This window comes from Talpa europaea, assembly GCF_964194135.1.
Source record: "Talpa europaea genome assembly, chromosome: 15".
NCBI classification, from domain to species: Eukaryota; Metazoa; Chordata; class Mammalia; order Eulipotyphla; family Talpidae; genus Talpa; species Talpa europaea.
In genome coordinates this window covers 69,338,049-69,360,323 of record NC_140083.1, presented here as the reverse complement: position 1 = coordinate 69,360,323, position 22,275 = coordinate 69,338,049, and the positions used below count along the sequence as shown (strand labels likewise).

General features: G+C 44.7%; 1 protein-coding gene across 1 annotated transcript in view; it reads left to right on the top strand.

The window, feature by feature from the left end:
• Positions 1 to 5,514: 5,514 nt before the first annotated feature.
• LOC311185464 (antigen WC1.1-like) overlaps positions 5,515 to 22,275 on the top strand; it is a gene marked incomplete at both ends in the record, with an annotated part of 50,738 nt that continues 33,977 nt past the window's right edge. The window contains 6 exons of the mRNA XM_084256089.1: positions 5,515 to 5,524; positions 6,152 to 6,457; positions 6,549 to 6,866; positions 7,989 to 8,081; positions 8,155 to 8,469; positions 8,983 to 9,297. Of these exons, the coding sequence (XP_084112215.1) occupies positions 5,515 to 5,524; positions 6,152 to 6,457; positions 6,549 to 6,866; positions 7,989 to 8,081; positions 8,155 to 8,469; positions 8,983 to 9,297 (1,357 nt within the window). The remainder of the gene's footprint in view (positions 5,525 to 6,151; positions 6,458 to 6,548; positions 6,867 to 7,988; positions 8,082 to 8,154; positions 8,470 to 8,982; positions 9,298 to 22,275) is intronic.

Genomic DNA, 22,275 nt, shown 5'->3' with positions numbered 1-22,275 from the left:
GGATTTCAACATTCAAACTTTTAATTTTAATAAATTATTTTATTTTATATAATTCTTACATCATTTTTCATTTTTGCATAATGTATGCATTTTCATTTTGGTTATATTCCCCATATAATTCCCACCCTCTTTTTCTGACCCTAATCCCTCTTCTCCTCCCCCTGCCCCCCACTATAGTGTGTCTCTGGTCTATAGTTGCTTGTTGATTTTTAAAAAATATTTTATTTTATATAATTCTTACATCATTTTTCATTTTTGCACAATGTATGCATTTTCATTTAGGTTATATTCCCCATACAATTGCACCCCCCCTTATTTTGACCCTAATCTCTCTTCTTCTCCCCCCGCCTCCCACTGTAGTGTGTCTCTGGTCTACAGTTGCTTGTTGATTTTGATTTTTACTTTATTGCAATTAGTCTTTTTCCTGGTCCCTTATTTAGGTTTTCTAAATTCCTGCGTGAGAACATCCGGTATTTTTCTTTTTCTTTCTGGCTTATTTCACTGAGCATGATCCCTTCCAACTCCATCCATGTTGCTGCAAATTGCATGAGTTTATCTTTTTTGATTGTTGAGTAATATTCCATTGTGTATATGTACCACATCTTCTTTATCCAGTTATCTATTTTTGGGCATTTGGGTTGTTGGCACAGCTTAGCTATTGTAAATAGTGCTGCTATAAACATAGGGGTGCAGGTGCCCTTTTGAATGAATGTTTCTGTGTCCTTTGGGTAAATACCTAGGTGTGGAGTTGCTGGATCATATGGAAGCTCTATCTTTAGTAGGTTAAGAAATCTCCACAAATCTCTCTATAATGGTTGGACCAGTTTGCACTCCCACCAACAGTGCAGGAGAGTTCCTTTTTCTCCACATCCTCGCCAACATTTGTTGTTGCTGTTTTTTTTTAATATGTGCTATTCTCACTGGTGTGAGATGGTATCTCATTGTAGTTTTGATTTGCATTTCCCTGATTACAAGTGATGTTGAACATTTTTTCATATACCTGTTGGCCATTTGCATTTCCTCTTTGGAGAAGTTTCTTTTTAGCTCTTCTGCCCATTTTTTGACTGGATTATTTTCTTTGTTTCTGTTGAGTCTCATCAGCTCTTTGCAGATTTTTGTGATCAGTCCTTTATCATTAGTGCCATGTGCAAAAATTTTCTCCCAGCCAGTGGGGCTTCTCTTTGTTTTTGTTATTGTCTCTTTTGCTGTGCAGAAGCTCTTTAATTTGATGTAGTCCCAGCTGTTTATCTTTGCCTTCACTATCACTGCTTTGGGTGATGTGTCTGTAAAGATGTCTTTGAGGAGCATGTCATGTAGTGTTTTCTTGTATTTCCTTCTATATGTTTTATGGTTTCAGGTCTTATGTCAGTTCTTTAATTCATTTTGAATTGGTTTTTGTGCATGGTGTGAGGTAGTAGTCAAGCTTCATTCTTTTGCATGTAGTGACCCAGTTTTCCCAGCACCGTTTATTGAACAAACTTTCTTTGTTCCAGTACATATTCATTGCTCCTTTCAACATTCAAACTTTTGATCTTTGGGGATTGTGATTTGGGGGATGTTAGACTTTAGGGATTTCACCACCTGGTGATCACCAGCATTCAAACCTGGGTGGGCTGCTTAGCTGAGAACTTCAGGCCCGGCTGGCTATCGGCTAGAGGAATCCTCCAGCTCCTTGTCATGAGGGTCTCTCCATATACAGCTACTCCATCAGAGCAAGAGGAAGAACACAAGATAAGTCAACATATGAGAAACCAGAGTCTTCTTGAAATTTGATCTCTTAAGGGACATCTCACCACTTTTGCCAAATTCTGTTTGTTAGATGCTTGTTACTAGGTTGTTAGGTTCAGCCTACATCCAAGTGTGTGTGTATATTACACAGAAAAAGTGAATCTCAGGATGCAGAAGTCAGTAGGATATTTTAGGAGCTGTTACTGCTGTCCTCTGTTCTGAAGGAGAGGGAAGATTCTATCTTGTCCGTGAGATGTAACAGTTGGGAAAACTGGGGCTCTACCACTTGCAGACATGTATACTGGGAAAGCAATATCCAGTCTTCTGAAAGCCTGTCCTCAGTGGTGTGTCTGGAGCTGGTCCTACCTGTTTGTGAAAAATAATCTTGTGCTTCTTTCCCCAATTTGATGCTCAGTGGTGCCACACTGGCAGCTTAAAATGGACCATGGTGGGAATATTTATACCACAGATCAACACACACGATACATGAGGGATTACTATTATCAGTTGTTTTTTTTTTTAACCTCAGAGAGCTTATCTCTAATACTTTGCAGCACACCACTGCATGGTCTTCTAGAATCTCCTCTGTGACCTGTGTTCTGTGTCTGTGTCTCTTTTGCAGCTCTGGAGCTGAGGTTGGCGAATGGAGGCCACCGCTGTGAGGGGAGAGTGGAAATGAAGTACCAAGGAATATGGAGCACATTGTTTGATAAGTTCTGGCGCTTGGAGGAAGCCACTGTGGTTTGCAGGCAGCTGGGATGTGGAGCTGCTATTAGTGCTCTTAAAGGGGCTTTTTTTGGTCCAGCTGTTGGACTGGTTTGGCTTGGCTATCTCCACTGCTCAGGGACAGAGCGAACTCTCAATGACTGTTCTCATTCTAAGTTTCAAGATTATCGTCAGAAATTTTCCCATCACAGCTATGCTGGAGCAGTTTGCTCAGGTAAGACTTGTTTGGTTTGGCAGGGAATCCTCAGCAGGAAAAGCCTCAATCTCATTGCCAGAATAACTGAAAATATAGGGACAGACTGGAGTGCACTGGGAGAAGACTCAGTCATGAGACTCGCAGAGCATGAGGTGCTCAAGGGTGTGTAAGAGCATGTGTGGCCATACAGGAAACTCTCCAGACCCACAGGTCACAGCCCTTCAGGTCTCTATGGTGTGTCATAAGAGGCAGGGAAACGAGGGGAAAGTTTTTTACAGGTACACCTGCTAGTTACATCAGTATGAAATCAGCGGCATCATGTTAGTTTTATACCTTTCATGAGATAGTCACAAGAGAGGACACAGGAGAAAACAGTTTAGTATACACACAGGTCCCAGAGAGACAGTCACCACATGCCATAAAGGGGCCACATTGGTGGCAGCACAAAGGGAGCAGGCCCAACCAAGCAGGTGGGACGCCAAGAGAGTGAAATCCTTTAGGGCATTTAACTACATAAATTTAATGTAATTATTGATATGTTTGGGGTTAAGTATATTAGTTTCCCATGTGTCTATGCTTTGTTTCTATTTTAATTTTTTTAAAGATTTATTTTATTTATATAAGAGGCCGGGTACAGGTCAGATGCACAGGAGGGTGAGAGCATTCACCAGAGACAGAGTGGGGAACATAACAGGCAGACTGACTGAAATACACTGCTGAGGGGAGCAGCGGGCGAGGCAGGAGAGGTCTGGGTTGCTCCCAGGCTGTTGGGGATTGAACTGGCACTGCAGAGGCTGAGGACAGCTTCACAGCACTGCGCTCAACCACCTGTGCCACCAGGGAGGCCCCTCTATTTTAATTAAAAAATATTTATTTATTTTATACAAGAACTGGGGTACAGGCCAGATGCACAGGAGGGTGAGAGGATTCACTAGAGACAGAGTGGGAAACAGAACAGGCAGACTGACGAAATACACTGCTTAGGGGAGCAGCGGGTGAGACAGGAGAGGTCTGCCATGCCATGTGGGATCCTCGCTGGCCGGCCGGGATTGAACCAGCACTTCAGAGGCTGCAGACAGCTTCACAGGGCGGTGCTCAACTGCCTGCGCCACCAGGGGAGGCCCTATTTTAATTTTTAACTGAGTATTTTTATTCTATTTTATTTGCTCTGTCTTATTAGTGATACCATTTACTTTTTTTTAGATTATATACTTTTTATTTTTTTAATTAATTGTTTTTTTAATCATTGTTCATTTTTAAACAATATTTGCTTCCCCTCACCCCTCAGGTGTAGTCCCTATAGGGTTTCCTTCACCAATGCACCCGTGCACCATCACCTCAGTCCCTTGTGCTCCTCCCTCCCTCCCTCTGATCGCTCTCCTTCCTCCTCCCCTGCAGTATGTCTCTGATTTATAAGTGTTTGTTTTTGCTTTGTTGTGTTTTGTACTGTTAATATTTTTTTACATTGGTGTCTTTTTTGGTTCCCCTATATTCCTGCTATAAGTGAAACCATGTGATATTTTTCTTTTTCCTTCTGGCTTATTTCACTGATCATAATCCTTCTAGCTCCATCCACGTTGCTGCGAATGGCAGGAGTTTATCTTTTTTGATTGCTGAGCAATATTCCATGTGTATATGTACCACATCTTCTTGATCCTGTCATCTATTTTTGGGCATTTGGGTTGTTTCCAGGTTTTACCTGTTGTCAATAGTGCTGCCATAAACATAGGGGTACAGGTATTCTTTTGAATCAATGTTTTTGTGTCCTTAGGAGTGGAATTGCCGGGTGATATGGTAACTCCATTTTTAGTAGACTGAGGAACCTCCAGACAGCTTCCATAGTAGTTGGACCAGTTTGCATTCCCACCAGCAATGCAGGAGAGTTCCTTTTTCACCACATTGTCACCAACATTTGTTGTTGCTTGTTTTTTGATCAATGTGGTTTTAATTTGCATTTCTCTGATGATAAGGGATGTTGAACATTTTTTCATATGCCTGTTGGCCCTTTGCATTTCCAGTAGAAGTGTCTTTTAAGTTCTTCTGCCTATTTCTTGTCTGGAGTTTTACTTTGTTTTTGTCGAGTTGTGCGAGTTGTTTGTATATCTTTGTGATCAGTCCCTTGTTAGTTATATGGAGTGCAAAGAGTTTTTCCCAATCAGTGGGATGTCTCTTTGTTTTAGTTAATGTGTCTTTTGTAAACACAATGATATTTATCAATAAAAGTGCCATACATTTTTCGGTGTGGGTCTGGGTGCCTCTGATCCTTCTGATTGAGGTAACATGTGTCTGCATTTCTTCAAATTTATGACCCAGAATGAGTCCAGTTCTCTACAGTGCACATTGTAATATAAGGGGGCTTTGTTACCTTCAGTTTTCCTTATGTTTGTTCTTTGGGATTGTGTGGTGTTAAGTTAAATGGATTAATTCCAACCTCAGTGGACCTTGGTAAAACATTTTTTCCCCCTGCCATTTCACGTACTTAGCCAGATTTTTATTTTTTATTTTTATTTTTTTTATAGAGGCATGTTTTATATATTTATTTATTTGTTTGTTTGTTTGTTTTGTTTATACATGCACTGGGTACAGTCAGAAGCACGGGAGGGTGAGAGAATTCACCAGAGCCAGAGTGGGGAGCAGAGCAGGCAGAAGGACCGAAGTACACTGCTGAGGGGAGCAGCGGGCGGCAGGAGAGGTCTGTGCACCATGTGGGACCCTCCTCCGGTGGCTGGGGATCAAACTGGCGCCGCAGAGGCCGCGGGCAGCTTTGCAACCCAGCGCTCAACCGATGCACCACCGGGGAGGCCCATTAGCCAGATTTTTAGAACCTTATCCTGACCTTTCATTTAAAGGTCAGATTAGTGGCAATGATATCCAGTAAATAGACAAGTTGCTGGACAGGAGCTGTCAGTGAGAGCCCAATCTTCACCCTGACATTTCACTTACTCTCTTCAGAGGGGCCTGTCAGGAGCTGAGGGAGGAGGTCCAGGTCAGCCAGGTTCTTCCCTGGATCTCAGTTGTGTGGAAACTGCATGTACATTCCAATAAATACACAAATGACACCCAAAGTACTGGGTGTTTTTATGTAGTGAAAAAATTCTATTTATCTTGGATGAACATTGTTGGATTTATTAGAATATTAAAATGCTACTTCTCACTAATAATACTAGTCTTGCCCACATAGTAAAATGTTCCTATGAAACTCATGCTATTTACTGCAGCATGGATGGAGCTGGAAGGGATTTGGCTAAGGGAAATAATTCAGAAGGAAAAAGATATATATCTGATGGCTTCACTTACATATGGAATATACAGAAAGTGTAGAAAGGGTCACAGAAATGAGGAAACTTGAAAACTGACCATAGATCTGAGGCCACAGCAGGGGAGGGGGAGAGAGAGGTAAAAACAGGGGAGGGAAGAGACAAGGCTCTATGTGCTGGTGCATGGGTGATTTGGTGGTGGAACTGTGGGTCGTGAACACTCACTCACTTTTCTTTTCTCTAGGATTTGTTCGTCTGGCTGGAGGTGTTGGGCCCTGCTCAGGGCAAGTGGAAGTGCATTCCAGAGACTGGACTCCAGTGTCTGATGGGAACTTCACATCCCCCACCGCCCAGGTCATCTGTGCAGAGCTGGGGTGTGGCAAGGCTGCGTCTGTGCTGAGGGGCGTGCCCTTCAGAGAGTCAGATGGACGGGTCTTTGCTGAGGAGTTCCGGTGTGAGGGGCAGGAGCCAGAGCTCTGGTTGTGCCCCAGGGTGCCCTGTCCTGGAGGCACCTGCCACCACCGCGGGGCTGTTCACGTTGTCTGCTCAGGTGAGACCCAAGCAGGATTCACCCTTCCTGCTTACTATGTTGGGGTAAGAAACACATGAGCTTTGGCTGAAGCCTTGTTTTCTCCTCCCAGCATACACCGAAGTCCGGCTCACGAGGGACGGCAGCTCTCAGTGTGAGGGACAGGTGGAGATGAGTATTTCAGGGCACTGGAGCGTGCTCTGCGCCTCCCACTGGAGTCTGGCCAATGCCCACGTTGTGTGTCGGCAGCTTGGCTGTGGAGTCGCCCTGTCCACCTCCGACGGAGCACACTCTAGGGGAGGAGCTGACCAGGTCTGGAGGGGCCGATTTCACTGCTCAGGGGCTGAGTCCTCCTTGTGGAACTGCCCCATGACTGTCCTGGGTGCTCCTGACTGTGGCCCTGGAAACACAGCCTCTGTGATCTGCTCAGGTGAGAGAGGGACTAGCTGCACTCAGGGTGCTTGGGTCCCTCAGAGTGTTACAGGGCAGCCCCAATATAAAACGGATTGCCTGACTGTGGGTCCTCACCTGCACGCTTGAAAGGGACTTAATACTCCACTGCAGGCACACACGAAAGGTTAATAAAAGATTTATTCACAAGGGAAGGGGAAATGAGGAAATGTACAACTCAGGGAGAAAAGTGGGAGATAAAGTCTTAAATGAGTCCCACCCGTTCTGACAATCTGGAATCCCAAATGGCACGCTGAGAGCTGGTGGTGAGCCAAGAGCCGTGAAGCTCCCTAAAGCATGTGACCTCAGAGGGCCTGGGGAGCCTGCATGACTTCCCTGTTCTGGTGCAGGAAATCAGCCTTGTTGCCTCCACTGCATCATGTTACCTATAAGCAAGTCATGAAGATCAGTGAGATGCAAGGTAATGAGGCAAAGATCTCACTACTCAGTGGACACCTTAGCAAATAATTTTGTGGATGTGTTTAAACAGCACCAGGATGTTGATATGTCTCACTGTGATAATGGATTTTAGATTCCACATTTCCTTCTTTCATTTGTGTGTTTAAGAATCTAAAACTTCATAAATATGCGACTTAAACCTTTCACCATATCTCTTGTGCCCCTTTCATGTTTTCTAGTGTTTCCTCCTGTGCTCTATTCCTTGTATTCTCCTCTGATCTCCCACTTTACTACTCCTGCTTCCAAATCTCTGTTGAGGTTTTCAGTCACGTCTATATAATGTATCTATAATGTTGAATTGATACAGGTCTCAAGGGGAAATAGGCTCAACTCTGTTCTTTGCTTCTTTCTGAGCATTGGTTCCAAAATGCTCACTGTCCTGGAAGCTCTGCAACCCTTCAACACTATTGCCATATTCCTAACATTCTAAATTAATTCTCAGTGATTCTCAGTATTTGTCTTAAAAACAGAAATATTGGTTTTTTGGGGGGCACAATTTCACAGAGAAAGTGAACTGTAAAATAGTGATGCCTTGAGTGTTTTGTTAGAATGTTCATCTCAGACCTCTCCACTAGGTTATCATGTAGTTTAATTCAGTTTCTGCTCTTCAACCCACTGATCCTCTGACTTCACTTCTCTGCAGGAAACCAGAACAAGGTGCTGCCCCTGTGCACCCACTCCCCGTCTCCACCAGCAGGCTCTGCAGCCTCAGAGGAGGGCACAACCCACTGCTCAGGTGAGGGCCTTCCAGGACCAGGAAAGCTTCTCCTTCCAGTTTAGATGCCCCCTTGACCTACTCTCCTCCTCAGATAGCACACAGCTCCGCCTGGTGGACGGAGGCCATCCCTGTGCCGGCAGAGTGGAGATCCTTCACCAGGGCTCTTGGGGCACCATCTGTGATGACGGCTGGGACCTGCGTGATGCCCATGTGGTGTGCAGACAGCTGGGCTGTGGAGAGGTCCTCAATGCCACGGTCTCTGCTCACTTTGGGGAGGGATCAGGGCCCATCTGGCTGGAGGAGCTGCAGTGCACAGGAAATGAGTCCAACGTGTGGAAGTGCCCATCCCGAGGCTGGGGGCGCCATGACTGCAGGCACAAGGAGGACGCCGGGGTCATCTGCTCAGGTCTGCACTGCACCTTGTCCAGGGGCTGGGGTTAGAGTGGTAGGGTGTGGGGGAGACACTGAGCACAGTGTCTTAAAGAGACAGCAGAGCCCCCTTCCTTTGTCATCAGAGCAGCAGTGTTACACATCTCTCACCATTCTTTGTAATCACCTCTCTCTCTCTAACTAGCACTTTTACAGACAGTGGGTCCCACATGGGATTACACTTGGCTCACCTGGTTAATCCTCAATGTTCAGGTTAATCTCACCTTCCAAGGTTTTCACTTAGTTCATCTGCACAGTCTCTTTTCGTGCAAGGTCACATATGCACATGTTAGGTGATGATATGCACAGTTTCCAGGAATGATGATGCTGACATCTTTGGTGGAGTTATCTGCCCCCACCCTAATCACCATACCTGCTTAGAAGATTCTGTAGTTTGTCAGGAAGCAGCATCTAGCATTTCTTCCCTGCTGAGAGCCCAGAGCGCTGAGAGGGGTGCTCACGGTGCCCTGTCTCCCCCTTTCTCTTTCAGAGTTCCTGGCCTTCAGGATGGTCAGTGAGGACCAGGACTGTGCTGGGTGGCTGGAAGTTTTCTACAACAGGACCTGGGGCAGTGTGTGCAGCAGCCCCATGGATGCCGTGACCTTGTCCGTGATCTGCGGACAGCTTGGCTGTGGGGACAGCGGGACCCTCAACTCTTTGGTTGCTGCTAGGGAAGGGTCTAGACCCCGGTGGGTAGATGGAATCCGGTGTAGGAAAACTGATACCTCTCTCTGGCAGTGTCCTTCTGACCCTTGGAAATACAGTTCGTGCTCTTCAGAAGAGGAAGCTTCTATCACGTGTGCAGGTGACTGCTGTATGTGTCGGTCATCACCTGTATGCTGTCGCTAGTGATATTCATTTTCAAGTCCAGCTTATGAGTTTAAGTTAGGTCTTTAAAATGAAGTGGGATAATTATTTAATCCATATGTTCCAAACCTGTTTTAGAGGAAAATATAAGGAAACTTGTGCTGACAGCAGTGCATGTGAAAAATACCAGGTGATTATATTGAACTTGTGGGGAGTGTGAATAATCCTCTGATCAACATCTAAGGAATGGCTAGTGAATGAGGACTAGCTAAATGCTATGCTGAACACCTTTAAATAAGTGGGCCAGGTCCCCATGCTCTGTGTCTCACATGCTCCTGAATTTTTGCATGGAAATACATCTATACTCGCCAGACTCCTGACCCATCTGCCGAAAGAGAGTAAACCTTGTCTTGTAGAATCAAAATTACACTCCAGGTCAGAGGACAGAGAAGAGAGAATATATAATCTCTGCCTTCATGGAGCAGGAAATCCCAAGTTGAAAACTCTCCTTAGGCTGAAGTTTCATTGCCATGAGGATTAGGAAATGTGTGGAGGGTGTACATGGGGCCAGAGGAGAAGTCCTGCTTTGATGGAGGGGAAGGATGAGTAAGAGTCCTGTCAAGGAGGAGGTGGGAAGATTATCTGGTCAGTGTAATACTCGTTTTGAGAAAATTCTGTCATGGCAAGAGGAGACGGAAGATAGGGGGAGTGAGGCAGGGGACCCAGAAGGCAGACAGAGCGGACACCTCCCAACCTCTCATGGGCAGCTGCAAGGAAAGTTCTCTCAAGAAGGAATTGGTTTATCCTCTTGACTGTCACTGCTGAGAGGGCAGAGACCTTGGGTCTCTAGATCTTTCTTTTTGCTTTGCTCACTTCTAAGAGTGATCCGAATCCCAGTTTTCTTGGCTAATCTGTTATGTAATTTCTTTAAAAGATTTATTTATTTATGCATAAAAGAGCCGGGGTACAGGCCAGAGGTTTGGGTGTAAGAGGATTCACCAGAGACAGAGTGGGGAACAGAACAGGCAGACCGACTGAAACACACTGCTGAGGGAACAGCGGGTGAGACAGGAGAGGTCTGCTGTGCCATGTGGGTTGCTCCCTGGCTGGCCGGGAATCGAACTGGTGCTGCAGTGGCTGTGGACAGATTCATAGGTCGCGTCTTAACCCTTGCCCCACTAGTGAGGCCCATGTTATGTAATTTTTCCTTAAAAAAAGTGTAAGTGGAGTGTTGAACATGAATTATTTCTGTGATTCTAGAGTTATTTTATAAATATCTTCTTTTTAGTACAACAGACTGCTGAAATGATTTTTTGTATTTTCCATAATAGTTTACTCATAAATAATAAAGGAACTATACTTCACTAGATTTTAGTCATTTATTCATTCAGCGTGATTGATAAATCCCCTCTGCCCAGTGCTTACAGAAGTTTCTACACTCACACATGTTGAATGAAGGCCTGTGGGGCACCAGGTATTGAGCTAAGAGCAGGAGCACAGATGTGGGTCAGATGTGCTGGGTTTTCTCTATCAGAGCTGCATCTGTGTGTGTGTGTGTTAGTTGTGGAGCATGGAGAGTGACAGACAAGATAAAGATAAATAAATTTGATACAACTACTTGTACCAGACCTTCTTTGGGGGGCAAGAACACCCCTCCTGTCGCTGACCCAATACTCCCCCTTTGTTTCCACAGAAAGGAAGCCCAAGAGCTGTCCATCTGCAGCCCCCTGCACAGGTACATCAGCCCCTCCCAGCTCCCCGGGTCCACCTGGGGCTCCTCCTCCTGCTGAGCCCTAACAGGGGTCCCCTGGCCTTGCAGACAGGGAGAAGCTGCGCCTGCAGGGAGGAGACAGCGCGTGCTCGGGCCGCGTGGAGGTGTGGCACGCGGGGGCGTGGGGCACGGTGTGCGACGACTCCTGGGGCCTGGCGGAGGCCCACGTGGTGTGCGGGCAGCTGGGCTGTGGCTCGGCGCTGGACGCCCCGCTGGCGGCGGCCTTTGGCCCTGGAAATGGCAGCATCTGGCTGGACGAGGTGCGGTGCAGGGGCGGGGAGTCCTCCCTGTGGGAGTGCCCTGCGGCTCCCTGGGGGCAGAGCGACTGCAAGCATGAGGAGGACGCGGGAGTGAGGTGCTCGGGTGAGTGGGCGACCCTGTTGGGGGCGATGAGGGGACATGTGCTGGCATCCAGAGGATCTTCCTGGATTCACGTGCTGCTCTGGGCCTGGCAACCTGTGGCTCTTGCCTGATGCCTTGGAAGCTGTGAGAGAACAAGGTGCCAGAGTGGTAGGTGTGACCTGGGGTTTTCCCACCCAGCTCAGTAGTTGACCCCTTTCTCCCCTTCTCTCCAGGTGAGAGGACAAGAATCCAGCCCAACCTTGGAAGTAAGCAGCTCTTCTTCTCTGAGTCATAGATAGAGGCACACACACACTCAGAGATCAGCACAGTAACATCGACATAATTCTGGAAAATTAGACATATCAGTGCAGGAAAGGCCTATGCTTAGGCACTGCAGTCCTGTTACCTCTGGCAGCCATAATGCCCCAAAACTTCATCCACTTCGCTTTATAAAAATCCCTTAGAAACAGATGCAGAAGACAACTGGCACATCTCAGGGCAGGATCTATATGGACACATCTTGGGTTCAGGCCCAGGCATGTATCCGAGTGCTAACTTCATGGTTGAGGACTCAGTGGATGAGCAAGACAAGGGTGGGTGGGGAAGGGCTCTCCTGGACCTACAACGCTCTCTTGACCTCACAACCCTCTTCTGTCCTCAGGCAGCAGATCATACTCAGCTCCAGACCTGGGCATCTTCTCCCTGACTGGGATCATCTGCATCATCTTGGGGGCCCTTCTCTTCCTGGTCTTGGTCATCCTGGGGATTCAACTGCACAGAGGGAGAGCAGAGCACCAAGGTGGGCTGATGGGAATGCTAAAGGGAAGTCGTGGGAAGGTGTTGAGATAGTTATGATACCAAGGAATGTGCTCCAGTATTGTGCCCACCGCCAAGTCTGGCAAAAATCACCTTCTTTACAGTAGGCTTCAAGATTCGAGACAGCTGAATCCTTGGTTGAATGTAAAACCTCTAAAAAATTATGACTTACTGTGGAAGCAATGTCAGTGTGAATTGAGTATAGGATCACAATCAGTGTCAAGAGAGCTGTCTCTGTCCCACAGAGCTCAGGAAGGGGCTCTGGAAGCCCAGAGGGAACCCCCAGGGGTTGGCACGGGAGAGCAACATGTGCCTTGCCTGTTGTATAGGGACTGTCTCTAGGACTCTTCTCTCACGTCGTGCCATTTTCTGCAGCCTCACTTCCTTTCGAAGATGTCATAGATGAGGCCTTGTACCAGGAGATTGATAACTATGCTCTGCCAGAAAAGAAGGACCTTTTGGACAGCACAGGTGTGTCCCATGCCCTCCCCACTGTTCCTGAGCTGACCATGGTTTCCCTTCACATTTATAGACTCAACCTCTCAGCGTCCTCCCAAAGCAGGCACTCCCAGTCCTCTCCCTACAAATCTGAAGCCCCATATCTTCTGAACCTTGACACTGGGACTCCTACTATGGCAAAAGATTTCTGCCTGTGATGTTTCCCCACCAGGAAACCTGTCTGAGGACTCAGCTACTAAGTTGCCGTATTACACAGGGGAGCCTGAGGAGAAGGGAGACCCTGGATCTGTCCCAGGTAGGAGACACAGATTTTCCCTTTTTTGTGGGGATGAGAAGGAGGAATCTCTTCTGAAGAGAACTTCTGTGACGAGGATGGGAGGATTCTCTTCTGTCTTCTTCACAAAAACCTTTTGCTTTCTCTCCACTCTGTCACCTCACAAAGGAAAGTATCAGACCCAGTTCTCTGTATCCACAGCTACTTCAAATAGTTGCAGACATGCATCGAATTCTTGTAGACACAATGGACATTTTTTTCAGTGATATCTAAAATTGACATTCTGAGAATTTCCATGGTGAGCATTGACAAGTGTGGTTTGCACAGGAGATGGTGTGATGTTGGTGGGTCATGTACAAACTGAGACCCCAAAAATTGATTTTGCTAAGACTTAGAAAACATGGACTGGACCTCCCTGGTGGTGTAAGGGGTTAAGTACAGAACTATGAAGCTGTCCGCAGCCTCTGCAGCATGAGTTGTATCCCTGTCCAGCCAAGGTGCTACTCACATGGCGCAGCAGACCTCTCCTGTCTCGCCCGCTGCTCCCCTCAGCAGTGCATTCCAGTCAGTCTGCCTGTTCTGTTCCCCACTCTGTCTCTGTTGAATCCTCTCACCCCCTACATCTCTGGCCTGTACCCCAGTCTTATATATATAAATAAATAAATCTTAAAAAAAAAGAAAACATGCTCTGGGGTCCCTGGTTGTACAAGGGGTTATGTTGCAGCATTATGAAGTTATCTGCAGCCAGTGCAGCATAAATTCAATCCCCCGCCAGAGAGCTAACCCACATGGCATAGCAGACCTCTCCTGTCTCGCCTGTTGCTCCCCTCAGTAGTGATTTCATAGATTCCCCTGTGTTGCTCCCCACTCTGTCTCTGGTGAATCCTTTCACCTCCTGCACCTCTGGCCTGTACCCCAGTTCTTGTATGCATAAATTAAAAAAAAAATACATGGACTACTGGTGCTTGTACTTACCAGCCACTGGAAGCTCTTATTGACAAGGGACCTACGAGAGGAGATTTTTCCTCCTAGATCTTCCCCAGATGGTGATGATGGATAGCTCTGGCCATGAGACATGAGACCTGTCAGAGGGATCCTGAAATTGGAACCTTAGATCAAAGCATCCTTAGATCAAAGGAGTGAAACCCAGGCCCCCTTTGGTACTATCGGACAAGGGTTCGCCTGTTTGTGAGAGGTACCCAGCTTCCTTCTCCTACCTGCTCTGTGTTTCCCACAGACTCAGAGGCATGTGGGCAGGTGGGTTCACTTCCTCCATTTTCACTCCAAGACACTGATTTGTACATATTGTATTTACAGCTCCATAGCACGTGCTTGAATGTAGTACCTGGTTTTATATTACCATAGCTTTTTTTGATGCTTTCTGGTATGAGAGGCCATGTTAGGAAAGTATACTAGAATATGTGGAAGAATCAAATAATTTCTGAAAATATTGAGGTGAAATATATTTTGATCCCAGGGCCAGAACAAGCCCTGGACTCTAAAGCTTATACCTGTCAGCTGTTGGAATCTCTGCAGTAGAAGGGCCTGAGCACCCCCCAGTCCAGCCTCAGTCCTTGTCCATTTCCAGAGCCTCCGGGACAGCCTGTCAGAGCCACGGGAGATGGTTATGATGATGTTGAAGAGTTTCCTGTTCCTGAAATTCCATCTTCCCCAGGAATGAGTAGGAATCATTTTTCCCCAGAGGAGGAAGCTGGTGCAGTGTATTCCCAGCCAGGTGAGTGTCAGCTCTGTCTTCAGTAGCCTCATTTCCTTGTCTGGGGAGAATGAATTTGGACATGTCAATAGTTTATCTTCACTATCAACATGTGGGGCCCTCTAGACCTGGATGTAGTGTCGCCTGGATATTGTCTATTTCATCTCTTCTGAGAGGAGACATCCTGTGTTCTCATGTCCATTTCCTCCATCATCTCGATACAGACATTCTTATATGAGTGGCAGAGGCTTTATTCTCATTTTTTTCATCTTCCAAATTAAGAAATATAATCTGACAATAAATTTGGGGGCTTTTTCATTTTGTGGGAAATATTCTGGAAAGTTTCAATAGCAGCGTCAATTAAATTTGAAAGCTAGAAAAATGTGTTTGGGGAACCATGTATCCAGATCTTTAAATTTGGGATTAACTCTTATTAATGCAGATATCAAAGGCCCTAATTGGAGTGATAATATCTCAGCTGTAGAATGAAACTAAGAGATAATTTTCTTGCATTGTTTCAGTTGTAGATGAAAAACCACCTTCCTAGGACTAGGCCTCTGATTATATGTGAGCACGTGGGGCCTGGGGAGCAGGGGGCAATGGGATGTGGTTGAGCTGCTCCCTTTTGTCCTCAGACCAAGAACCCAGATTGTTCTCCTGAAGATTTCTGGGTTGCCCCAACTTTTGTTGAGGTGGTGTTTCTTAATTCCCCAAATTGAGGAATCTAGGGGAGTCACATCCTGCCCTTATTCCTAATGACATCAGACCACATGGATGTGATAGTTTTCACTCTCCTCTCCAGTCCTTGCCATTATTGCCCCAATACCTTGCAAGTGTAAAGAGCAAGACACATCTTTGCAGAGTAGCTGAGTGGAAGAAGCAGCTTTAGCCTTTCAGAGAGTTGCTGGGTCTCACAGATACCCTGTAGTCTTTGTGCACTCGTATACTTCTACCAAAAAATTCTTTTTATTGTCACCACTGAAACTAGATTTTTCTTCACCTTGCAGGCCTCTCACTGCAGTCTCATAGAGAAGCTGCCCTCTCTGGCATGGGGAAGAGAGGATGCCCATTGGTCCTGAGAAAAGAACCTGGGTATGATGATGTTGATATTAGCACCATGTAGCGCCACTTTTGGATCAAATAAATCTTCAAAGAACCCTCTGTAACATTGTTTCCCCAATAAAGGAGAATTCTGTCTTCTTTCTTACTGCAGAGTTTTTAGGTGGGCCTTTGATGAAAGGACAGTCTTCATAATTAATACCCTGAGCATCAAGGTCAAGTGTTGTTAAGAGTGCAGATGCATTGACCCCACTGACCTTGGAAAATTCCGTATTCAATCACACCCCACCCCTAAGCGAAATCTCAGTTGAAATATCCATGTATCACATCCCTCATCCTACAGTCTTGCTTCCTTTAGTGCAAAAAATGTCACACTTTCTGGAACAGTATAGAAACCTGAGACCTAACTCTGAACTAAGTATTTACTCAGTAATATACACTTGGAAACACTTTACAGAATATTCCAAAAAATCCATACCTCCTTTGCTAAACCCAGAAATGAGAGTCACAGTGAATGGGGTGAGTAGGCAGGAGGGAAATGGTTGCAGCTTTTCTAATTTTGCCAACAGGCTTATGGAATATCAATGTCAAAAATCTCCCTACAATGCCCTTCTCTTCCCTTGTTATTCTCCAACATCCCCAATCTGCCCTTTCTCCATGAAATTGCACATCCTGTTGTTCATAAATCCTCATGGTTTCTACTCTTTTCCATGAACAACTCTTCTATTCCCTACTCTGAGTACATTTATTTAAGCCCAATGGTAATCAAACTTCACTATTACAAACCGTTTTGAAGTAGCTTATTTCTTCCTATTCCATTTCCAATCATCCACACCTATTTACTTCAGTTGTAACAAGAGAGAGAATTGGGGGGATCAGGGAAGGGATGGCTAGAGGGAGACAAGCAGACAAGTCAAGCAATAAAATTCTTCTGGAATTACATTGTGTCTGGAAACATTTCTGGTTCATCATGCACTACATTACATTTTGTAATAAGTCATCTGCAAAACAGTATGGTGAACATTTACAGCCTTCTAACTTCAGAAGATTTCACCAAGGTTTTTTGGTCTTTGTAAAATAAGTACTTTGACCTGCTCCGTTTCCGACCTGGGCCGGTTCATCCCTCCTTAGGCAACCTGGTGGTCCCCTGCTCCCGGGAGGTCACCATATTGATGCCGAACTTAGTGCGGACACCCGATCGGCATAGCGCACTGCAGCCCAGAACTCCTGGACTCAAGCGATCCTCCTGCCTCTGCCTCCCGAGTAGCTGGGACTACAGGCACGCGCCACCACGCCCGGCGTAAAATAACTACTTTGAGAAATAAGATATGTACTACCAAGAATGTCCGTGACATAATGGAAAACTTTTCCAAAATGCACCATCTACATGTACAGTTATTTTTTTCAAATGCTCCACAAGCAGTACCTTAAATCAAAATTTGGAAGACACTAGCTACATTAGAGTCACAAAGCCCCAAGCTGAGTCCATGGAGCTGCCCACACGTGCAACTCAGCTTCTCTCTTTAGCCTCCTTAACTAATTATTTAGTGTCATTTTCGGGACCAGCATATGGAGTCTGTCAGTTTTCTCTAAACAGGTCAGGTTCTTTCAGAGTTAGGGATCAAGTTAGAGTCCCTTGTCTAAGGGAGTGACACCTGGAACATTGTGAATCTGGGCAAAGTACACCTTGAGTGGCCTGTGAGGAGGTGAGGAAACAGTGAGGTCACTCACTTATTTCCTGAAGAAAAGTGTGTTTGAGGACCAATAATGTAAGAGCAATTAGGGTGAAACTTACTAAAATAGCAACATCACAAGTACTTTATTTTATTTTATTTTTTTCATTTTGTATACTTTGCTTTCTTTTTTTTTTTTTTTTATAAATTTTATTGTTATATTCCCCATACAATTGCAGGCCCCCCATTCTGACCCCAATCCCTCCCCTCCCGCCCCCACCCCCCTAAAAGTGTCTCTGGTTCATAGTTTTTTGTTGATTTTGATTTTCACTTTCTTATTCATTTTCCTGGTCCCTTATCTAAGTTTTCTAGATTCCTGCTATGAGTGAGACCATCCAGTATTTTTCTTTTTCTTTTTGGCTTATTTCGCTGAGCATGATCCCTTCCAGCGCCATCCATGTTGCTGCAAATTGCATGTGTTTATCTTTTTTGAATGCTGAGTAATATTCCATGGTATATATGTACCACATCTTCTTGATCCAGTCATCTATTTTTGGGCATTTGGGTTGTTTCCAAAGCTTAGCTATTGTAAACAGTGCTGCTATAAACATAGGGGTGCAGGTGTTCTTTGGAATTGATGTTTCTGTGTCCTTTGGGTAAATACCTAGGAGTGGAATTGCTGGATCATATGGAAGCTCTATGTTTAGTAGGTCCAGAAATCTCCACACAGCTCTCCACAGTGGTTGGACCAGTTTGCACTCCCACCAACAGTGCAGAAGAGTTCCTTTTTCTCCACACCCTCGCCAGCATTTGTTGTTGCTAGTTTTTTTAATATGTGCCATTCTCACTGGTGTAAGATGGTATCTCATGGTAGTTTTGATTTGCATTTCCCTGATGGCAAGTGATGTTGAACATTTTTTCATATGCCTGTTGGCCATTTGCATTTCCTCTTCAGAGAAGTTTCTTTTTAGCTCTTCTGCCCATTTTTTGACTGGATTATTTTCTTTGTTGTTGTTGAGTCTCATCAGCTCTTTCCAGATTTTTGTGATCAGTCCTTTATCATTAGTGTTGGGTGCAAAAATGTTCTCCCAGTTGGTGGGGTTTCTCTTTGTTTTTGTTATTGTCTCTTTTGCTGTGCAGAAGCTCTTTAATTTGATGTAGTCCCAGCTGTTTATCTTTGCCTTCACTATCACTGCTTTGGGTGATGTGTCTGTAAAGATGTCTTTGATGTGCAGATCACGTAGTGTTTCGCCTATATTTCCTTCTATATATTTTATGGTTTCAGGTCTTATGTCTAGTTCTTTAATCCATTTTGAGTTGATTTTTGTGTATGGTGTGAGGTAGTGGTCAAGCTTCATTCTTTTGCATGTAGCGACCCAGTTTTCCCAGCACCATTTATTGAACAAACTTTCTTTGCTCCAATGCATAGTCTTTGCTCCTTTGTCAAAGATTAGTTGACCATAAATCTGTGGGTTTATTTCTGGATTTTCTATTCGATTCCATTGGTCTGTATGTCTGTTCTTGTTCCAATACCATGCAGTTTTGATGATTATGGCTTTGTAGTATAGTTTGAAGTCTGGGAGTGTAATGCCTCCATTCCCTTCGTTTTTTTTCAGGAGAGCTTTGGCTATTCGGGGTTTTTGGTGATTCCATATGAATTTCATCAATAATTGTTCTATTTCTTTGAAGAATGACATTGAAATTTTGATTGGAATAGCATTGAATCTGTATATTGCTTTTGGAAGGATGGCCATTTTAATAATGTTTATTCTTCCAATCCACGAGCAGGGGATGTCTCTCCATTTCTTTGTGTCTTCTTCTATTTCTTTTAACAGTGTTTTATAGTTTTCTTTGTATAGGTCCTTTACCTCTTTTGTTAGATTTATTCCCAAATATTTGATTTTTTTTGTTTCAATAACAAAAGGGATGGTTTTTTTGATTTCTTCTTCTTCAGATTTATTGTTTGTGTATAGGAAGGCTACTGACTTTTGCATGTTGATTTTGTATCCTGCCACTTTACTGAACTGATTGATAAGTTGAATTAGCTTTTCTGTGGAGTTTTTGGGGTTCTCTATGTATAATATCATATCGTCTGCAAATAGTGATAGTTTGACTTCTTCTTTTCCTATTTGGATTCCTTGGATGTCTTTCTCTTGTCTTATTGCCCTGGCTAGGACTTCCAGTATTATATTGAAAAGCAGTGGTGAGAGTGGACATCCTTGTCTTGTTCCAGATCTTAATGGAATTGCTTTCAGCTTTTCACCATTGAGAATGATACTGGCTGTTGGCTTGTCATAGATGGCCTTTATGATGTTGAGGTATGTTCCTTGTATCCCAAGAATTTCAAGGGCTTTTATCATGAATGGGTGTTGCACTTTGTCGAAAGCTTTCTCAGCATCTATTGATATTATCATATGGTTTTTATATTTCTTTTTGTTGATGTGTTGGATAACGTTGATTGATTTTCGGATGTTAAACCATCCTTGTGCCCCTGGAATGAATCCTACTTGGTCGTGGTGAATTATCTTATGGATACATTGTTGGATTCTGATGGCTAAAATTTTATTGAGGATTTTTGCATCAGTGTTCATTAGGGAGATTGGCCTGTAGTTTTCCTTTTTAGTGTTGTCCTTGTTCGGTTTTGGTATTAGTGTAATGTTGGCTTCATAGAACGTGTTTGGTATTGTCCCTTCCTTCTCAATTTTTTGGAAGAGTTTGCATCACAAGTACTTTATACAGAATGTTTAATGTTGAGCAATTTTTATAAACAAATACAGGCCATTACTGCTCTATTAGAATACAGGCATTTAGAACATCTGTAGCCTCAGCTCATTTTTAAAAAACATCATGGTAAAAGTACTGGGGATGCTCCGGGTATGATGTTTCAACATCGTCATGTGCAGGGCCCCCTTTCTCCCCAGGGAGAAGCTGGGAACTGCCTCTTCCTTTATCATGATCAATGGCTCCACTAGTGACCTGCAGAGAAGAGTCTAACGTGGTGAAGCGATGTTTGATTAAAACTGTGACAAGGGGCCAGGACAGTAGCTCAGGGAGGAGAAGGACCAATGAATGGTGATGAGAAAACATCCCTGAAGGCCCAGTAACACTGAGGGGGTTCAGGCTATGTCAAATTAGTTACAGCAAGGGATATATCAGGAAAACCTCTCAGCACCCAGTGTATGTGGTTTCTGAATCATCAGAGATCTGTGGCCACCCAGAGGTGTTCTATGAAGACCTGTGTCCTGGTTCACCAATTCAGCAAGGACATGACCCAAGAACAGGGAGAATCATAAAAAGGAAGGTGAGAATTTTTCCTTTCACAACGGCCAGGTCTGAATTTGCACAGAAGGAGATAGGAGAGCAGATCCAGAAGGAAGCTCAGCTCCTCCTGAGAGTCTAACTTTGCTGGTGATGGCCTTGATGTGTGTTCCTAAAAGTCCACAGACACTATCATATGAGCTTCTGTTCTCCACAGTCCCCAGTTCCATGGTCACAAAAGCTTCTTCCCTGAGAATGAGCGTCTTCTCTATTCACTGAAATGTCTGGAGTAGAACAGCTTGCTGTGTCCACAAATTCTGAGTTTTTAGCCCAACATTAGGGCTTTATTTTTAAAGCCACCGCATAATGACTTACTCATATTTGTGCTAAAATATGTTCATAGTCCATATCACATCCCCCAAATGTCCTATTAATTCTTACACTGCAGTAGTTAAAAAAAAACTCCAACCACATTTTACATACAAAAGAGTACAAAAATATTACTAGTAGTACTTCATTGTGTGATTTGGGAAACATACTCAATTCATCTACAAATCTTTAAGAACACATATTTCAGATATAGTTATGATGCCCAAATCATCCTACTCAGGGCAGAGGTGAAGAATCACAGATCAACTATCTCACTCACCTGTCTGAGTGACTGACTCTCATCACATTCTCCTCCTATAGGGGAACCTCCCCCTTACTCATCCCAGATGCAGAAGGAGCCTCAGGCATTGGCACATCTTCAGCATCATCATAACCCTTGCTTGGGCATAAGGCTTCTGAGCTGAGGGATCTCAGGGTATGTGAGGTGATCAGTTAAAATCACAGTAAAGGGTAGTTAAGTAAGAGCTAAATACCTGTTCACCTGAAACTCTGATGGTTCCTAAATAGAGGAGCCATATATTCCATGTTCTAGAGGTCTTTTTCTAGGCCAAATATTTCATTTTTATTGCATAGGCCAGCAAAATGTCTGAATCTCAATATTTCCTGATTAAAACTTCAAAGTGAGATAACTAAAATAGTCAGATTATGCTTACCAGATGTTATTTTTTTAAGACAGTGTTTTGCAGTCTTCCTGCTTAAATCACTTTGCCTCCAGGGATTCCCAGGCCCACAGGAAACTTACCTCATTCAGCCAGATAAACCTTGATCCCTCCCTGAAGTGAGCAGAGACGGTGGCACTGAGGGCCTCTCCACAATCCAGCTGTCTGTACACCATGTGGTCATCAGGCAGGTCCCAAGTATCATCACACGTGGTGCCCCAGGAACCCTGGTGAAGGATCACCACTCTGCCGGCACAGGGATGGCCTCCGTCCACCAGGCGGAGCTGTGTGCTGTGTGAGGAGGGAGAGTCAGGTCAAGGGGGCATCTAATTTAGAGAAGGTTTGCCTGGTGCTGGGGGCCCCTCACCTGAGCAGCTGTCAGTGCCCTGGTCTGAGGCAGCAGAGACTGCTGGTAGGATCAGCTTGTGGGTGCACAGGGGCAGCACCTGGGTCTAGTTTCCTGTGGCAGTGCGGTGAGAGGTTTAGTTGGATTGAAGAGCAGAAAACGGAATTAAACTACATGATAACCTAGTGGTAGGGCCTGAGATGAACGCTGTAATG